This window comes from Canis lupus, chromosome 18, assembly GCF_011100685.1.
Source record: "Canis lupus familiaris isolate Mischka breed German Shepherd chromosome 18, alternate assembly UU_Cfam_GSD_1.0, whole genome shotgun sequence".
Lineage (NCBI taxonomy): Eukaryota > Metazoa > Chordata > Mammalia > Carnivora > Canidae > Canis > Canis lupus.
In genome coordinates this window covers 12,888,682-12,905,877 of record NC_049239.1, presented here as the reverse complement: position 1 = coordinate 12,905,877, position 17,196 = coordinate 12,888,682, and the positions used below count along the sequence as shown (strand labels likewise).

General features: G+C 47.1%; 1 protein-coding gene across 2 annotated transcripts in view; it reads right to left on the bottom strand.

The window, feature by feature from the left end:
• The window catches only part of LAMB1 (laminin subunit beta 1), a 70,694-nt gene that overhangs the window by 30,950 nt on the left and 22,548 nt on the right, over positions 1 to 17,196 (bottom strand). For both annotated transcript variants that reach the window (XM_038562689.1, XM_038562690.1), the window contains 10 exons: positions 16,709 to 16,888; positions 16,463 to 16,575; positions 14,657 to 14,736; positions 6,397 to 6,532; positions 4,953 to 5,111; positions 3,992 to 4,119; positions 3,423 to 3,546; positions 2,599 to 2,803; positions 1,670 to 1,813; positions 1,221 to 1,452 (listed from right to left, as the gene is read on the bottom strand). In XM_038562689.1, the coding sequence (XP_038418617.1) occupies positions 1,221 to 1,452; positions 1,670 to 1,813; positions 2,599 to 2,803; positions 3,423 to 3,546; positions 3,992 to 4,119; positions 4,953 to 5,111; positions 6,397 to 6,532; positions 14,657 to 14,736; positions 16,463 to 16,575; positions 16,709 to 16,888 (1,501 nt within the window). The remainder of the gene's footprint in view (positions 1 to 1,220; positions 1,453 to 1,669; positions 1,814 to 2,598; positions 2,804 to 3,422; positions 3,547 to 3,991; positions 4,120 to 4,952; positions 5,112 to 6,396; positions 6,533 to 14,656; positions 14,737 to 16,462; positions 16,576 to 16,708; positions 16,889 to 17,196) is intronic.

Genomic DNA, 17,196 nt, shown 5'->3' with positions numbered 1-17,196 from the left:
TTCAATTTTCACTGGCAATCTCTCTTTCATCTGATGAGCAATTTTTGTACTGACTGAAGCATTTGCTGACATTTTAAAAACAAAAGTCCCAGATAGAGTGGACGGATGTTAAAAGACAGAAAATTTATTGAGGTGAAAGGTGCAGACTATTACTCCAAAAACACCCAATTCTCATAGCAGGTCTAGCTTTCATTTGTAATGAGCGGTGTAAGTCAGCATGTAATTTTATCACGTGGCTTACTATCTACTGAACTTGACTGTAATGTTATTAGGGGTACATTCCAGGTCCTCATTTAGCTACAGCTAGTGCAGTGTGCCTTATAACCATAATAATTACTCAATTAATTTGCTAAGTGGAGAAGAGGTCTACTTTTGCACATTTTATGCGGCCTCCTGGCAGCTAGAGCTGCAAAAAGTGTTTCAAAAAACAAAGCTGTCTGAAATGACTAATTCTGTTTGGATCTGGTTTCTACTTTGACCCCAATTAGGTGCTCACATTTCAGAATGCTCATCCTTGGCGAGAATCTGCTGAGACAGGATTTCTGTGTAGGTCTACGCTGACCTCGAGGATGGTGCTCCAAGAGAAAAGCTCATGTTGGCTTTGTCCTCTGCTATATCCCCAGCACCAACACCGTGCCTGGCACACAGAAGATACAAACTAGGGGATCCCTCGGTGGCTCAGCAGTTTAGCGCCGCCGTCGGCCCAGGGCGCAATCCTGGAGACCCAGGATCAAGTCCCGCGTTGGGCTCCCTGCATGGAGCCTGCTTCTCCCTCTGCCTGTATCTCTGCCTCTGCCTCTCTCTCTCTCGTGAATAAATAAATAAAATCTTAAAAAAAAAAAAAAGATACAAACTAAATACCTGCTGGATAGGAGCACCTGGGTGGCTCAGTTAAGCCTCTGCCTTTGGCTCAGGTGATGATCCCGGGGTCCTGGGTTCCCGGATGGGGCTCCCTGTTCAGCGGGGGGCCTGCTTCTCCCTCTGCCTGCTGCTCGTTCTCTCTCTCTCTCTCTCAAATAAATAAAATTTAAAAAAAATCTTTAAAAAAATAAATGCTGGATAAAGGAATGAGTTCCCAGGAAATCCTGGGGCGGTCAGAAATGAATGAGCCTTCAGGAGTCTGATGGAGCCGCCGCCTCGGGTTTGTCTAAGATGCTGTTGGCTGAGCCAACGCCGAGCTGGTTTGCCCTCTACGGGCGAGGGCGGCGGCGAGCGCGTACCTCTCACAGTTGTGCCCGGTGCTGTAGTCCTGGCAGCTCAAGCACGCCCCCGTCCCTGGGTCGCAGTCCTCGGCGTGTCCGTTACACTGGCAGGGCTGGCAGCTGGGGAAGCCCCAGTAGCCGGGCAGGCAGCGGTCGCACTGCCGAGCGTACACGCCCTGGAAGCAGTGGCACTGGCCGGTGACAGGGTGGCAGGAGGCGCTGACGGACCCTTGCAGGTGGCACTCACATGCTGGAGAGACAGGCAGCGGTGGAGCCGCCTTGAGAGACTCATTAAACGCAGACACGCCCCAGACAGAAGCACCCCCACCCCCGACCCCCACTGGGCCCCACGCAGAATGTTCGCTGGAGGCTCAGCTCAGGAGGCAAAGCCCCACGTCCCAAAGCCGTGGGACCCACACCGGTGGGTCTCAGATTGATCTCCCCGGGTACAATCCCCATAGACCTACGTTTGCATCCATTGGGGCCGAAGCCAAAAGTGCCAGGAGCACATCTGTCGCAGGTTCTCCCAGCCACGTTGGGCCGGCAGCGGCACTGGCCTCCGTTGGGGTCACAGACAGAACTTAGGGAGCCCTGGGGGTCGCACTCACAAGCTGCAGGGAGGGAGAGAGGTCAGAAGCTGCGACACGCCAACTGGCCCTCATCCTCCCCCCTTGACTAGCTCGGCTTATTCAGAATTCCCAGTGAAAACAATGTCATCGCTCTGATGAGTGGGAGGGAAGCGACAGGGGACGGAGCTGCCGGATAAAAGCAGTTTTCCTCGGAAGGAGATCATCAGGGCTTTCTTCCCTTGCCTTCAAAGCTCAAGTGGCACGGACCCTTAGACAAAAGTCCGGCGACCTTGGAAGTGGTCTGACCTCTCAAGGCGAAAGTCTGCTGCTGCTCCCTGGTGCCATCCCAACTCCCCACCTGCCTACGGGATGCATATCCTCATGGCTTTACCCCCAGGCACTCTTGTGATTGCATTAAAAAAGTTTTATTTAAATTCAATTTAGTTAACATATAGTGCATTAGTGACTGGGGTATTATTCATCAGTTGTATATAAGGCCCAGTGCTCACATCAGGTGCCCTCCTCAATGCCCATCACCCAGTCACCCCATGCCCCCATCCACCTCCCTTCCAGCAACCCTCAGTTTGTTCCCTATGGTCAAGAATCTCTTATGGTTTGTCTCCCTCTATGTTTTCATCTTATTTTTCCTTCCCTTCCCTTATGTGGTTGCATTTTCAATGGGGCGCCATCACTAAAATATTCTTTACAGATGAAAAAGACAAACCTCTTGCTGCCTGCCCACACAGAACTACAGGGCATGCCTTCCAATGTACCTTGTGGTGCCTTACTACTCTTGGCCCCAACAAAGGAGGGCCAGGGACACTTACCCAGGCCTGACTGGTGTAACAGGGTAGAAATACTGAAGATTATGTTTCTGCATACGTCCGTCATTGGTGTTTTCACAACGCTTCTGCTATTCTCCAGACATCTGTATCTCTGAAAGGTTTCCCAGGCACTGTTGGTGACCAACCCGTCCCCTGATCCTCCTACAGTGAAGATGTCCAGTGACTTACAGAACGGCATGAGAACTAGCTGTGAAGAATCAAGAACAACAGCAAAGCGCTCTTACGGTGGGGCCTCAACCAGAGCCAAGCAAACACATCAAAGCCCTCAATCCTACTTTGACTCTGGAACAGAAAAAAATCCGACTCATTCAATATAGTGAAAACATTTTCATTCTTAAATATCCTTGCCAGAAAATGTTTAGATATACCTTACATAGTCTGGTGGCTTTTGAAATGCCATTTTTAAAGATACTTTTCTTTTTTAAAAGATTTTATTTATTCATGAGAGACACAGAGAAGAGAGGCAGAGACACAGGCAGAGGGAGAAGCAGGCTCCCCGAGAGGAGCCCGATGCGGGACTCGATCCTGGGACTCCAGGATCACGACCTGAGCCAAAGGTACACGCTCAACTGCTGAGCCACCCCAGGCATCCCGATACTTTTTTATTTTCATCAATGATCAGCTTGAGTACATCCTTTGCAGAAGGTAGTTTTTGTTAAAATAAATAAGCCACGTGGCTCTGGAGGCAAGAGAAGATGATTGTGCCTATCCTCTCCATATCACCCCTCCATAAAACCCTCTAAGGAAAATGAATACTCTCTGCCCAGCCTTCCCCCCACGACCTGCAGCAATGACCTTCCACTTACGGAATCGATGAGCGTGTAGGGACTCTCCACGTCGCTATCGGAGGAGGTGTACTGGGGCAGCTCCAACCTCACTGTGTAGTTCACACCCTTCTCAAAGCACACGGGGCGTGGAAGGACCACATACCTGTCCCCAAATAAGAGGGAAAAATACCAACACAAAGTCAACTTGTAGGTATCCAATCAATCCCTCCCTCCCTGGGATCCCTGGGTGGCGCAGTGGTTTGGCGCCTGCCTTTGGCCCAGGGCGCGATCCTGGAGACCCAGGATCGAATCCCACGTCGGGCTCCCGGTGCATGGAGCCTGCTTCTCCCTCTGCCTGTGTCTCTGCCTCTCTCTCGCTCTGGGTGTGACTATCATAAATTAAAAAAAAAAAAAAAATCCCTCCCTCCCTCCCTCCATCAAAGCTCTACGCAGACCAATGCAAAGGAAGAAAAGGCAATGGCCCGTGTTTGGCTCGGGCTCCGAAACGGTAACTGGACGACTCACAAGGCAAGGTACCAGGAAAAAAAAAAAAAAAGATAATAATTTGCATATTCGTTTTATGAGCTGCAACCCAGCATCACACTGACCTTGAGCCAGGCGATAAGGACACCACCTGGTTGTCATCATCGGGAATCGTGTTACCACATCGGCTGCTGGTTGGGATCTTTCCAGGTCGCTGCACTATGAGGACAGCTTTTTCCCAGCGGTCGGGTAGCTGGAGTAAGCAACAAACCATCAGAGGAGCATCGGCGCTGGCCCGCTGCTGCCCAACTGTTTATAAAGACCTCTCCCGATCGGTCACTTGCCAAGTTTAAATGAAAAACACTCGCTTGCATTTCCCTTCGCTCTTTCCAATTTCCTCTGCTCTTGCCCTAGCCCCCAGCCCTAGTCCCCTCTCACCTGGACACTGGACAGCCTTTCCTGCTGTCCGTGCCTCTCCCAATCCCCTCCTGGGCAGTCAGGAAACACAGCTCCAATCAGGACAATCCCCTACTCAAAACCCTACTAATGCCCATGGCCAGGCTCATGGGCTGACCCCAGCATTCTGGCCAACGGCATCTCCAACTGTGTCCTTAGCTAGCTCTAAGGAAGCACTCTCAACACACTCTCCCTTCTCTGCTCAAGTCATTCCTTGGTTCCTTTTGCAGTGAAATTCCATCTGTTTGAAGGCCTAGAACTCATTCTTTTCGGGACATTGTGGCAGCGTCAGGCACTGCTGGGCTGATGTGAACCTTTCCGTCTTCCAGGACTCTCTACATCCCTGCTCTTGCCCTGGCCACCTTCGGCTTTTGGGGCACATCTGAGCCTGGGCCGTGTGGGCCATGAGATCAAGCCGAGGGTCTGACACATTCTCATCTCAGCAATGCCCAGAGCCTAATGAGGGATCACTCAAGGTTCGCAAAACTGAACTTGGGAAAAATGTACATTTTTGCTTCCACGGGGGCTACAAAGTCAGAAAGGTTCCTCTGTTCTCACGCAAATTTCAAAAAATGGTGTCCCTGAGAAGAAGATATTTCTACCACCCTCAGTAGCCCATGGAAGGTTTACCTGTGGTTCGTAGCGAATTAAGATGTCATACTCCATGGAATATGGTATGTTGTCGATGAAAAACTCCAGATAAGCCCCTTCGGGCACTCGGACGAAGCCCGGTCCGGTCCAGGAAGGAATGCGGTCCTGGATGTACTGCCGCTCCACGATGCTCACCCCCTGAGGACAAGGCGGACAGTAGCTATGCTTTACTTGGAATGGAATTCAAGGAAATGTAGCAGTTACAGAAATCTGAAATCACCCTAAGGTCCAAACTACAGCCATGAATACCTATTTTCTGCAGTCACATTTTCTCCGTAGAGTGTACAAGTTTTTGATGTATAAAGAGGAAACTGGTTTCTTTTGGTTTTGTGGTTGGGGTAGTCTTGAGACACTGGAGATGGGACCCAAAGCCATGGGCGACGCCCTCTATGATATAACCAGGAATGAGCATAAAGGAAGGAGAGAGAACGTCTCAAATGCTTTGGAAGCAAGCCGAGAAGTGACGAGCTATTTCCCAGATCTTCTACAAGCCTAGTCCAGTATCTAGTGGATGTGTTTGCCTTTCTCTCTGGCATTCATTCCAAACCTCAAGTACGAGTGAAGGAACCCCACCATCAGGAGTGCTCACTGAGGGGTTCATTCTGATGGTCACTGAGGCTGAAGATGGATCAGTTTTGGTCAACTCAAGCACGCCTTCGGGTTTGTTCACAGGATCATGTGAAACCACTGTGGTCAGCCACTTCCGAAGACCAAGTCTTTCATTCTCCATATGTATGGGCATTCGGCTCAGCCCTTCAAGAGCTGGAATCCACATTACCCTGCCCTTAGACCTGGTCTGGCCTTGAGACTTCAGAACCACAGAATGTGAAAAAATGAGCTTCTGAAACTTCTGAGCCCAGGCTTGAAGAGACCTGGCGGTTTCTCTTTCCTCCTTCTTGGAAGCCAGACACCGTGTAAGAAGTCTCAGTGTCCTGACTCCACCATGCTGTTGGGAAGCTCAAGCAGCTGCTTGGGGTTGCAGGTATGTGGGGGGAACTGCCCAGCCAGCCTCTAGCTGTTTCAGCCACCCCAGCTGATGTGCCAGGCATCCCTCTAAAGCCACTACATTTTGGGATGGCTGATTTCACAGCAACAGACAACTGAAACAATGTCCCCTCTGAGCATTTACCATCCTAGATCAACAACAGCTTTGGAGTAGAAGTAGAGGAATGGAAGTACGAAAAACAAATACTCCCCCATCCCACGCCCCCAAAGCCTCACTAGTGAATGTTCCAAAGTCTCTTTGTGAGTTATAGATTGACTTAGCTCTAAATAGGACTGTTCTCAGGAAGGCACGGTCCGATCCTGTCATTGACAAGAGCTGGAAAAATGCTTTTTAAACCGTCTCTTTACAAAACGAGTATATGCCATGACTATCCCCCAAACACGGCTTTGCCCATCTCCCCGGCAACCCCCGACTTACAGGCCCAAAGTTGGCTTCTTCTGCTTCATAGATGTAGTGATCCAAGGTGGTGAAGTAGTAACCAGGTTCCACTTCGTTGCACTGACGCCCGATCACGTGGGGTCGGCACACACACTGGCCTGACTCCGCTGAGCAGCTGCGGGGGGGGGGGCACAAAGCCAGGTCAGCTGGGCCCCCATGTTTGTAAATGAGCCCCCTTGACACAGTTCTACATTTTCCACCATATATTAAATGGGTGAAATAGGTAGAGCTTTCCTATTTCCTTCAGAAAATAAGTATGTGGGGAAAAAATCCTTGCCTGTGAATTAATCACCCACTCTGGAGTTGAAAGCTCCCCCATGACCTGGTCATTTTGATTTCATCTGGCTTGTCTTTCTTCCCTATGCTCCATCCACACCAGACTGAGGTTTTCTGTGGATACCACCAGTGTTCTTGCTTCAATGTCTTAGATCTTTTGCCTGATTTCCAACTGTGACCCCTTTTTCTCCTGGGCCTCAGACCCAAAGATCCAGCTCCCAGAAGGATGGCTGTGACCTAGCTGTCCTCAAGGTTAAGGACAGATCCCAACAGGCAACACTCAATCCTTCTCATGTTCTCTGCTGGGAAGAGGACCCTGGCAGCCACTAAGTTGACCAAGTCAGAAAGCTAGATTCTTCTTGAGTCTTTCGCATCTAATCAGGAACCCAGTTCTATAATTTCACAGCCTAGAAGGACAAGAGTGTCCTCGTCCTCCTCCTTTCTGCTGGAGATGCTACACCTTTCTTTGCACATTCCCAGCAAAATCAGTTCCACCCTTCTCATCCGTGTCCTTGTTGCAGGTCTTCCCATTTCCCAACCTAAACCGCCACCGGCCACACAGCTGCCCGAAGGACCTCTCCGAGATGCACTGACCATATCACTTCCCGGCCTTGGGCAGATGCACCAGGCTTTCCACAGTCTCGCTCCTTCTCTACCTTTCCAGCTCCATCTCCCCCCTCACTTCTCCAACCACATGGGACTGTTAAAATTTCTCCCAGGGGCAGGGCGATTCATGATGCCTTCCCTTGGCTTATGTTGTTCTGCAGCCTGGAACACCCCTGTCCCTTATTCACCCAGCAAAGGGCCACCTATTCTTTCAAGATTTGGCTCCCAAAGGACTCCTGCCGTGACATATCCCTCACCACCCTCACAGAATGAACCACCTTCCCTTCATGCCTCCACCTCTCCACAGGAGAAACGACGCGGTCACAACATGTACAACCAAGTGTGTCACATAGTAGGTGCTCACGAAAGCTGAGGAGGCCCTGGGTCTTCAAACCCTACTGGTCATTCAGAGCCCCAGCCAACGTTCATCCCTCTCATGGAGTCTCGTTTGATTCCTGCTATTCTCAAGTGGGGCTTTCCGAGGCCTCTGCTGTTCTTTATTTGTACTGTTAAGACATTTATTGCTTTCTCTCTTGTAGTATAACTACTGGCAGACTCATCTGACCCCCTACAAGGTGGCAAATTGCTTAAAAGCTTGGACTGGGGGACACCGGGGTGGCTCAGTAGTTGAGCATCTGCCTTTGGCTCAGGGTGTGACTCCAGGGTGCTGGGATCAAGTTCCGTTATCAGGCTCCCTACAGGGAGCCTGCTTCTCCCTCTGCCTATGTCTCTGCCTCTCATGAGTAAATAAATACTAAAAAAAAAAAAAACCCACTCCCAGAGGTCAAATTTTTCCTCATCCCAAAGTTCACTGTGAACCAAGTACTCGGGGTAAGTTATAATCCTAGGAAGATGGAACGCCCAACGCCCTGGGGGTTTCTTAGCACTGCCCCCCACAGCCCTGCCACGATCCCCTGGAATCTTCTTCCTGCAGATCACACGAATGGTTCCCACCACACAGGGATACGAGCGCTTCATATCCTGTAGCCACCTCCAGAGGAGGAACGCTCATTGCAGGTGGGATCTGGCCCTCTTTGGGCCCAGCCCACCAACAAAAGCCATTTTTAGAAACCCAGGCATCAGACATCACATCATATGGACAAGAGAAAAATCCTTCCTTGCTCCCCAGCCAACGTTTACTGAGGGAATGCATGAGTAAAACACGAGCCATCAAAGAAGAAAACATGCCATGACTAGAGAGCAAGCAAATGAAGGTGAGGATAAAGACACCTGATTCATAATTCTGAGGATGAAACAACTCATGAGAAGCTGATTATGTGAAAAGGAGTCCCTATAACATCAGCCCTGGCGACAAGGCCTCTTTGTGTCCACAGTCGCCAGGTGCTGTCTCTGGCAGGCTGGCTCCACTTGGAACCACCTCCTTTAGTGGATGCATTCTTGGGGCTCCCCCCACCCCAACCCTGCACACCAAAGCTCTGGCCCTGACTCCGCTGTGCCTTACCTGTGTGTTTCCAGCCATGAAGGCGACATTCCCCTGGCTGGCCCGCTTGTCACCTCTGTCTCACATTTGTCCCAAACTGCTTGTCGCCTCTCACACTGACATTCCTTCAGCTCTTCTATTTCAGTCACATCTAAAATTCTTCTGATTTGGGGTGAGACATGACCTTTCCTGTCCTTCATTTCATCCTCAATACCCAAGTCTTAATTCAAGATGTCTCTTCACTCAGCAGTGTCCTCTCATGGTCACTGCCACTGCCACAGTCCAGCGTGTCGTCACGCCACACCTGTCACTCTAACGGCCTCCCACACTGACCTCCCGGGCTCTCCCGGCTGCCCCATCCATCCTGCCAGCCATCACCAACCCAGTCTTCCCCCAGCACTGCCTTTAGCATTTCATCAAAACCCACAACCATTTCCTCTCTGATTTTATCGAGTTGTGATGCCCCTGCCTGGTTGCCAGCAGCCTCTATGCCCCATCCTCTGAAAACCACTGCTGCTCTTTCTAGTGCCTGCCCTCTGCTTTCTGATGAGCCACACTGCTCCCCCTCTTTCGCAAATATTGATTGAACAAATACTAGCCCTGGACGTTGTGCTTCCTGCTGTCAGTACTCTCACATGTTAGTCCATTGTCAATTTTCCTCTGAACCAATCTTTACTTCCTTGGTAAGTCCATTATTCTGAAATGATATGGAGAAAGAATGATGGGGGGAAATAGTCCCTGCCCTAAAGAGCTTACCATCTACCTGGGGAGATAAACAGGAGAGCAACTGACCACTGACCAGCAACAAAGCAAAAATGCAGCGAGTGGTGAAACAGAGCTACGAGTGAGGTATTCAGGCTACAGAGGAAGCCACTTGTTCACTTGGTTGGGAGACTAAGGAGGGGATCATAGAAAGCCATGCTCCGAAGGTGACAGGATCGAGACAGGCAGAGAGACGACAGCAATGACAGGTGCAAAGAAGGGTCATGGAGGAATGTGAGTGGAGCCGGTCACGGTCTGACTAGGTCTTGACCATGTGCTGCACTCACTCCATCTCTGGGGCTTTGCCCATCTTCCTTCTCCCTTGTAGAAGGCCCTCCTGCCCCTCGTCACACCTCTCAAACCTCTGTCTCAGCTAAATCCTACCTCCTCCATAGTGCGACAAAAGATGACATGTAATTATCCTCCCTGTGTTCAAGTAAAAATCCTATCACATAGAAATGGTACACTCGACAAGTTTATATGTCCCCCCGCCCCCATACCACCAAATTTCCGTGTAGTTAGATACAGATTCCATTTGCTGGATCAATAAGGTACGTTAATGACATAAAGACAAAGGGCCTGGGGCAGGCAGAAAAATGGCCCGCAAAGATGTCCCACCCTCAACCCCAAATCTGTGGATATGTTCATATGGCACCAGGGGGTTTGCTGACATGATTGAGATTTAGGATCTTGAGATGCGGTTGCTCAATCAAACCGCATGGTTTCTTAAAAGTAGAAAAGGCAAACAGAGAAGTGGGTCAGAGAGATGTGACTCGAGGAGGGTCTGACTCACATTGTTGGCTTTGATGATGGAAGCTATGAGTCAAGGGATGCAGGCAGCCTATGGAAGCTGAGAATGGCCCCTTGCTGACAGCCAGGGAGATATCAAGAACCTTGTCCTACAACCGAAAGCAACTAAATTCTGCAGATTGTGCCGATGACACAAATGGGCAGGAAACAGATTCTCCCCGAGGGCCTTCAGATAGAAACACAGGCCTACCAACATCTTGATTTTATTCCAGTGACCCGGGCTGTGTCTGACACATAGGAGTCTAAGATAATAACCTTGTGTCGCTTTAGGTCACTAAATTGCAGTAACTTACTATGCCTGCAATAGAAAACTAATACAAGCTCTATTTGTTTTTTTTTTTCAACGAGTAAAGGCCAAGATTTTTAAATACACAGGTTTCCCATAAATGCAGACATTAGCCATTTATTTAACAAATATTCTATCAGAAGGGAAATTTTAAGTAGTGATAAGCAGAGAAAATACCCTATAGTTTCAACTTTTCTCTATCACTAGGAAATTAGCACCCAAAAAAGGGGGAAAAAAGATCATGAGAGCTACGACCCTGTTCAACACTGGTATCTCTTCCATACTTCTGATTACAAACAAAAATTGGTTCCACGCTGATCAACGCCACTGATTTTGTCCAGGGTAGCTTCCCTGCCAAGCCTCTGGCCAATTAGGATACTTTCTTAAATGACTTCTATAATCTTTACAAATCCAGCCATCATAGTAACTAGCAACAGGTTGGATACTATTATCATTCACTACAGTGATAGAAATACAGATTAGGGATGCCTGGGTGGCTCAGCAGTTGGGTGTCTGCCTTCGGCCCAGGGCGCAACCTGGAGACCCAGGATTGAGTCCCACATGGGGCTCCCTGCATGGAGCCTCCCTCTGCCTATGTCTCTGCCCCACCCCCACTCTGTGTGTCTCTCATGAATAAATAAATAAAATCTTAAAAAAAAAAAAGAAATACAGATTAACTTCTCCTCTGGTTCCCAAGTTAAATAAATTTCCAAAGAATAAATGGAACACCTAGAAGGCCCACAAAGCTGAGTATGAAGAGAGACACAAAAACAAATAAGACTCAATCCCCGTCCAGGGACCTTTTAAAATACCAACAGCGATAATACAGAGCAGAATTAAATGAGTAGTAAAAGAGATCCAGAAAGAATGTGTTGCTGAAATGTCCAGGGAAAGCTGGGGACTTCAGTCCCTAAAGCAGAAATCTTCAAAAGGGTGGTAGGCTTCAAGCCAGACACCCAAGTTCTAAATTTAATTGATGCAATAATTTTGAAGGATGCTATAAAGTTGTTCGTGTTTTTCAGTGTTTTCAAGCATTTACAAGTACATTTCCCTAGCAACCATTCTGATTTATTTATTAAAGCAGGTTCCTGACGAGGCAAAGCTTCATTAGCCTGGCTTAAGTCACATTATGTAAATTAGCGCTTACTTCTCTAAAATACTCCAAAATTCAGATTACCTGTCAACATAATAGACATGGATTACTAAGCTTTTATTCTACAAGAATCCGTTCGGCTCATTACACAAAACGCTTTAAAACTTCTTCCACTTTGCACGCTTTTTACACTTGATTCTGTTCCTGGCCCAAAGTACCTCAGGAATGTCTCAGATCACATCTAGAGTTTGCCTGTCCAAAGGAGCACAGGTTTTGGGTTTGTTTGTTTTTTTACATCATAAATATTTCTATTTCTCAAATTCTTTTACCTGATCAACATTCATACCATCAATACTATGTACCCAACGCAGAGCAAAGGAATAACATCAGATAGAAGATATTTATGCATGATTGCAACAAATCAATCATTCACCAAGAATCTCCCAAGTGCCCACTATGCACCAAGCATTCTTCTAGTAGAATCGGTGCTTTGGAAGCCTTCGTTAGAGCCTCTGTTACCCTATGGGACTCCTAGAAAAGGTTCTCATTGAGGAAAACTGAAAATGATCATTACCAAACACTGCAGAGTCACAGGAGTAGAGAAATCTGTAAAGGTTCTTTTTCTCCCCCACCAATAATGCCAAGAGATAGGGTATCTCCTCAATCTTGCTAGGAAGATCAAATTATCTGCTTTAAAATCTTCACTACAACTTTTTACTTCCCAAACTTGCTTAGCACACCCTGATTTCTATAGATTCCTGCAGGAGAAATGAGGGATAGGTCAGGGGCTCTGTATGGGCAGATTTAAAGACAGGAAGCATGTGTGGAATAGGGAAACGGACATAGGGAGGGTGAGTAGCAGAAACCATTTAGGGTAGAGGCCCATAGGACACTCCTGAGTTTATGATGTCATTTGGAGAACCGTGTATGCACTCTCACCTAATCAAGGATTTTAGGAAGGAGGACGGCTCTGCATTGAGCAAGCGATTACCAAAGGAAGCAGCAGGTGTGCTGGGATTCACAAAGGAAAGTTGGAGAAGCGATTCCAGAAGCTGACTAGCAGCCTGTCTTCCCTGCTTTTATGGAACTGTCCTTACTTCCTCCCCTCTGGAGGGGTTTTCTAAGAACAGAAATTCACCCTGGAGTTCCAGAGGCTACACGCTGTACTGAGATACTGTGACATCTGGAATAAAAACCCCAATCCGGAGGCCAAAGAGAACATGTTCTTGCTGCCTCCAATCCCGTTCCTTCCCAGCAGACTACTGTGGTGTTGGGAAAGAACCTTGTGAGAGTCAGCTCTTTTTTAGTACATGGTGCTTGCTTGATGGATTCAGCTTGCTGTCTCAGGGGAGAGTCAGGCCACAAGGAAACATCTGCCTATTGCCTCAGCAGCCACTTAAGACGGTCTCTACCAGATGTTCTCAGTCTGACCCGGTTACAAACAGAGAGTGAAATTCTCTTGGACTCCAAGGTGGCTAATTTAACTCCCACTAATCTAACCTCTTGCCAAACGTGTACCGGGATCGATCTGTGGTACAGCCTCACGTCTCATCTATTCAGGGAATGCCAACCGGTTTCAATAATTAAACACGATTTTGTGCAGTTTCATTAAATAAACTTGGAAGTTGAAAAAAAAAAAAGGAAGAAAATGAAAAGATTCTTAACACAAATAGAAATGGAAGTTTGTTTTCCATCTTTTATTTCATTTTTTAAAGTAATTTATTATTTTTATAAGTAGACCCCACACCCAACGTGGGGCTCAAACTCATGACCCCGAAGTCAAGAGTCACACGCTCTACTGACTGAGTGAGCCAGGTGCCCCTCATTTTCCATCTTTTAGATTGGTAAAAGATAAAATGAGGATACTAAGTGCTGGTGGGATAGAGAGAGGTGCTTTTGTAACCAAGTGGTAAGAAAATAAACTAGCATTAATCTGTCTGGAGAATAATCTGGCAATCTCTATAAAAAAAAAATAGTGCATATGTGCTTTGACTTAGCAGTTCCATCTTGGAAGCCTCATCTACCCAAAAAACTAGAAATAAATGGTGGCACTTCTATATGATGAAATCTTCCTCCCCCACCCAAAAAAAGAGGTAGATGTATACATGCTATGAAAAAGAAAGAAACACATGAATACATGTTGAAATGAAGAAAGAGTTCCAGATAATAAGCAAGCTTGCAGAACAGTGTGCATACGTGGATTACTCTGATTTTCAAAAACTGTCAATAAAGCTAAATGGGAAATCATAGGCTTTTTCATGTGTGTACTCGTTAGGCTTCTTCTTCTTTTTTTTTTTTTTTAAACCTGTTACTTAAAAAGAAATGAGAGGATGGGACACCTGGGTGGCTCAGTGGTTGAGCATCTGCCTTCGGCTCAGGCTGTGACCCTGGGGTCCTGGGATTGAGCCCTGCATCAGGCTCCCCGCAGGGAGCCTGCTTCTCCCTCTGCCTGTGTCTCTGCCTCCCTCTCTGTGTCTCACATAAATGAATAAATAAATAAAAATCTTTAAAAAAAGTAAAAAGGAGAAGAAAGAAATGATAAGTTTTGATAGGTATTCTGAGTGTTATTATTAATTCATAGAATATGAGAAATCGCTAATGGTGGTATTTGTTAGCAGTGGATTCTGGGTGGGAGAAAGGGCAGGGAACCTGTCTTAACTGCTTGGATTTTTTTTTTTTTTTTTAATGGGCATACACTGTTTCCATAATCTAAAAAATACCATAAAGTACAAAACAACAGCAGCACTTTTAAAAAGCAAGACCAAGAAACATAAACACAGTTGGAGTCTTCAAAGCAAACTCTTGGAATGACTCAGTCTTTGAAAACATTAAGACCACAGGTGAGCTAAAGATGAATGTACTCAGCGCCTCTTCTTCAGAGACACTGGGTGTCGTGTTTCTCCTGGAGGTCAGGAGGGCTCTCCTTGGGGACTGAGCACAAGAGTGTAAGTGTGGCTTCACTCACCTGTTGTTCAAGGCTCCTCCAAGGTCACAGTCACAAGGCCGACATCCATCCAAATCATTGCTTAAGCCCCAGTGCTCTGGCTGCAGAACAAAAGATTTCACATCTAAAGGTGGGTTCCTGTCATGACACAATAGTCTCAACAAGAAACAAGTTACAGGCGTGTCTTGCTTGTTCCACTGAAGGAACGTGCTTATGTACTGTGCAAGCAGAAAGCCAACAAGGGGAACGAGTACGAGTATTCTGAACGAAAACCCAGGCGGCAGGTCACGGGGGGGGGGGGGGGGGGGGGGGGGGGGGGGGTGGGTGTCCTAATCACCCAAGGCCAGATCAGAGGAGCTTCTCTTCCAAGCAAATAGCCTTTGTCCAAAAGTTAATAGGAGCCAGCAGCTAAGATGCCAATTTTCTTCATTAGAAGTACTGTGGCAGTAAGAGAGTTTTGGCAAATATTTGGCAGGCCTTTAAATGTTCCCTGAGTTCAGCCTGTCAGACACCCCATAAGCAAAGCACTTCAAAGGATTTATCTACGTCTAAACAGCATAAAGCAAGCATTTTCACAAGTGAAAGGCGAGCAGATCACTGAATCATGACAGCACTGGAGGTGGAAATAAAAAGAAATAGGACAGAAGCTATACAGGGGAGAGGATGGCTCTGTACTTCGACAAACTTGTATTTACTCAGGAGCAGATAAAATGAGGGGTGCTGATTGATTGATTTTTTAAGATTTTATTTATTTATTCATGAGAGACACACAGAGAGAGAGAGAGAGAGGCAGGGACACAGGCAGAGGGAGAAGCAGGCTCCCTGCGGGGAGCCCAATGTGGGACTCGAACCCAGGACTCCAGGATCACGCCTTGAGCCGAAGGCAGGCGCTCAGCCGCTGAGCCACGCAGGTGTCCCAAGGCATGCTGATTTAAATCAGACTTCCAGAAATTTATGTTAGGACTCTCTCTGGACATATGCAAATATACATATTTACAGGTCATAATAGAAACATAATTTGGGGTCAGTGGACCCCCCTCTCACAGATTATAAAGGAAATCACAAGAATGTTATAAAAGATACAGGGTAATTGTTAAAATTACTCTTGTGATTACCCAGGATCACTACAGTGAACTTTTTGGTGTATTTCCTTCCAGATTTTGTTCTTCTTGATGAAATTTTTTCCTACACAATCAAGATACTACTCACATCCTGTTGTTTTTTTTTTTTTATATATATATACTGGCATAAGCCTTTCCTCACATTATTGTCATTTTCAATGGCAACCAAATACCACACCATGCAGAAGCCCCCAAATTTACTTAACTATTTTCCCCACCATTGCTTCAAAGTTTTTTGGCTATGATTAGTACGAGATGCAATGAATCTTCTGCTGAATACATCTTTGTCCAATTTTCTGCTTATTTCATTAGGAAAGATTCCCAGAAGTGGGATTACTGGGTCAAAGGGTATGCGCATTTCTACAGGCTACTGATAACATACTTCCAAAATGCTTTTTTTTGCCAAGTATGAGCCAATGTGCATTTCCATCAGCAGCTTAGAAGACCAGTCCCTCTTTATGTCCTAATAGCCAGCCCCATTTTTAAAAATGTGTTGATTTTGTCTTTAAAAATGGTATTTTGCTGTGGTTTTATTTTACAATTCTAACAGCGATGGCGAACATCTTGCCGAAAGTATTCATTAGTAATTCTTTTGTGAGTCGTTTGCGTCTTTTAACATTTACACATAAGGGTGACGGTAGACTCTACAATACTCAACGTGTCCCATTCACAAACCACCCATCCTGGGTAATTAGGATCCACTTACCAGACACTGGTCACAATGCTGTCCTGTCACCAGACGCTTACAGTAGCAGTAACCGGTCTCAGAATCACAAGGATTCCCACCAGGGATGGTTCCCAGAGGATTGCAAGCACAAGCTTCATTAAAGATAAAATGAAGTAAAGAAACACAAGACAAGTGAGTGCAAGGGGGAGTCCGGATTTAGAAGTGCAGACTACACTGGGAACTGCGTACACGAGAACTCCCCAACACTTTCACGGATGTACTCACATCGACAACCGAATGGATCCTCAGCACTTAAACCGTAGAAGCCTTCTTTGCAAATTTCACAATGTTCCCCTTCCACGTGTAATTTACACCGGCACTGACCAGCAATGAGGCCGGTGGAAAAATCAGTGTGACCGTCACAGACTCCCTCGTTCTGAGATCCAGCTGGGTCACAGGTACACCCTAAGAAAAAAAGCACCAGGTAACAATGTGTGTGTTTGTATAAACACATATGGCCCCTTCACCCACATGTCCCAGAAATAGACGAAAGAAGACAAGACTGCCAGGTCCTGCTTCTTCTGCCAGCATCCTACACAGCACTTAAAATAAAGCTGAGTAGGGCACCTGGGTGGCTCAGTCGGTTAAGTGTCTGCCTTCGGCTCAGGTCATGATCCCAGGGTTCTGGGATCAAGACCCACACTGAGCTCCCTGCTCAGCGGGGGTCTGCTTCTCCCTCTCCCTCTGCCCCTCCTCCCTACTCGTGTGCTCTT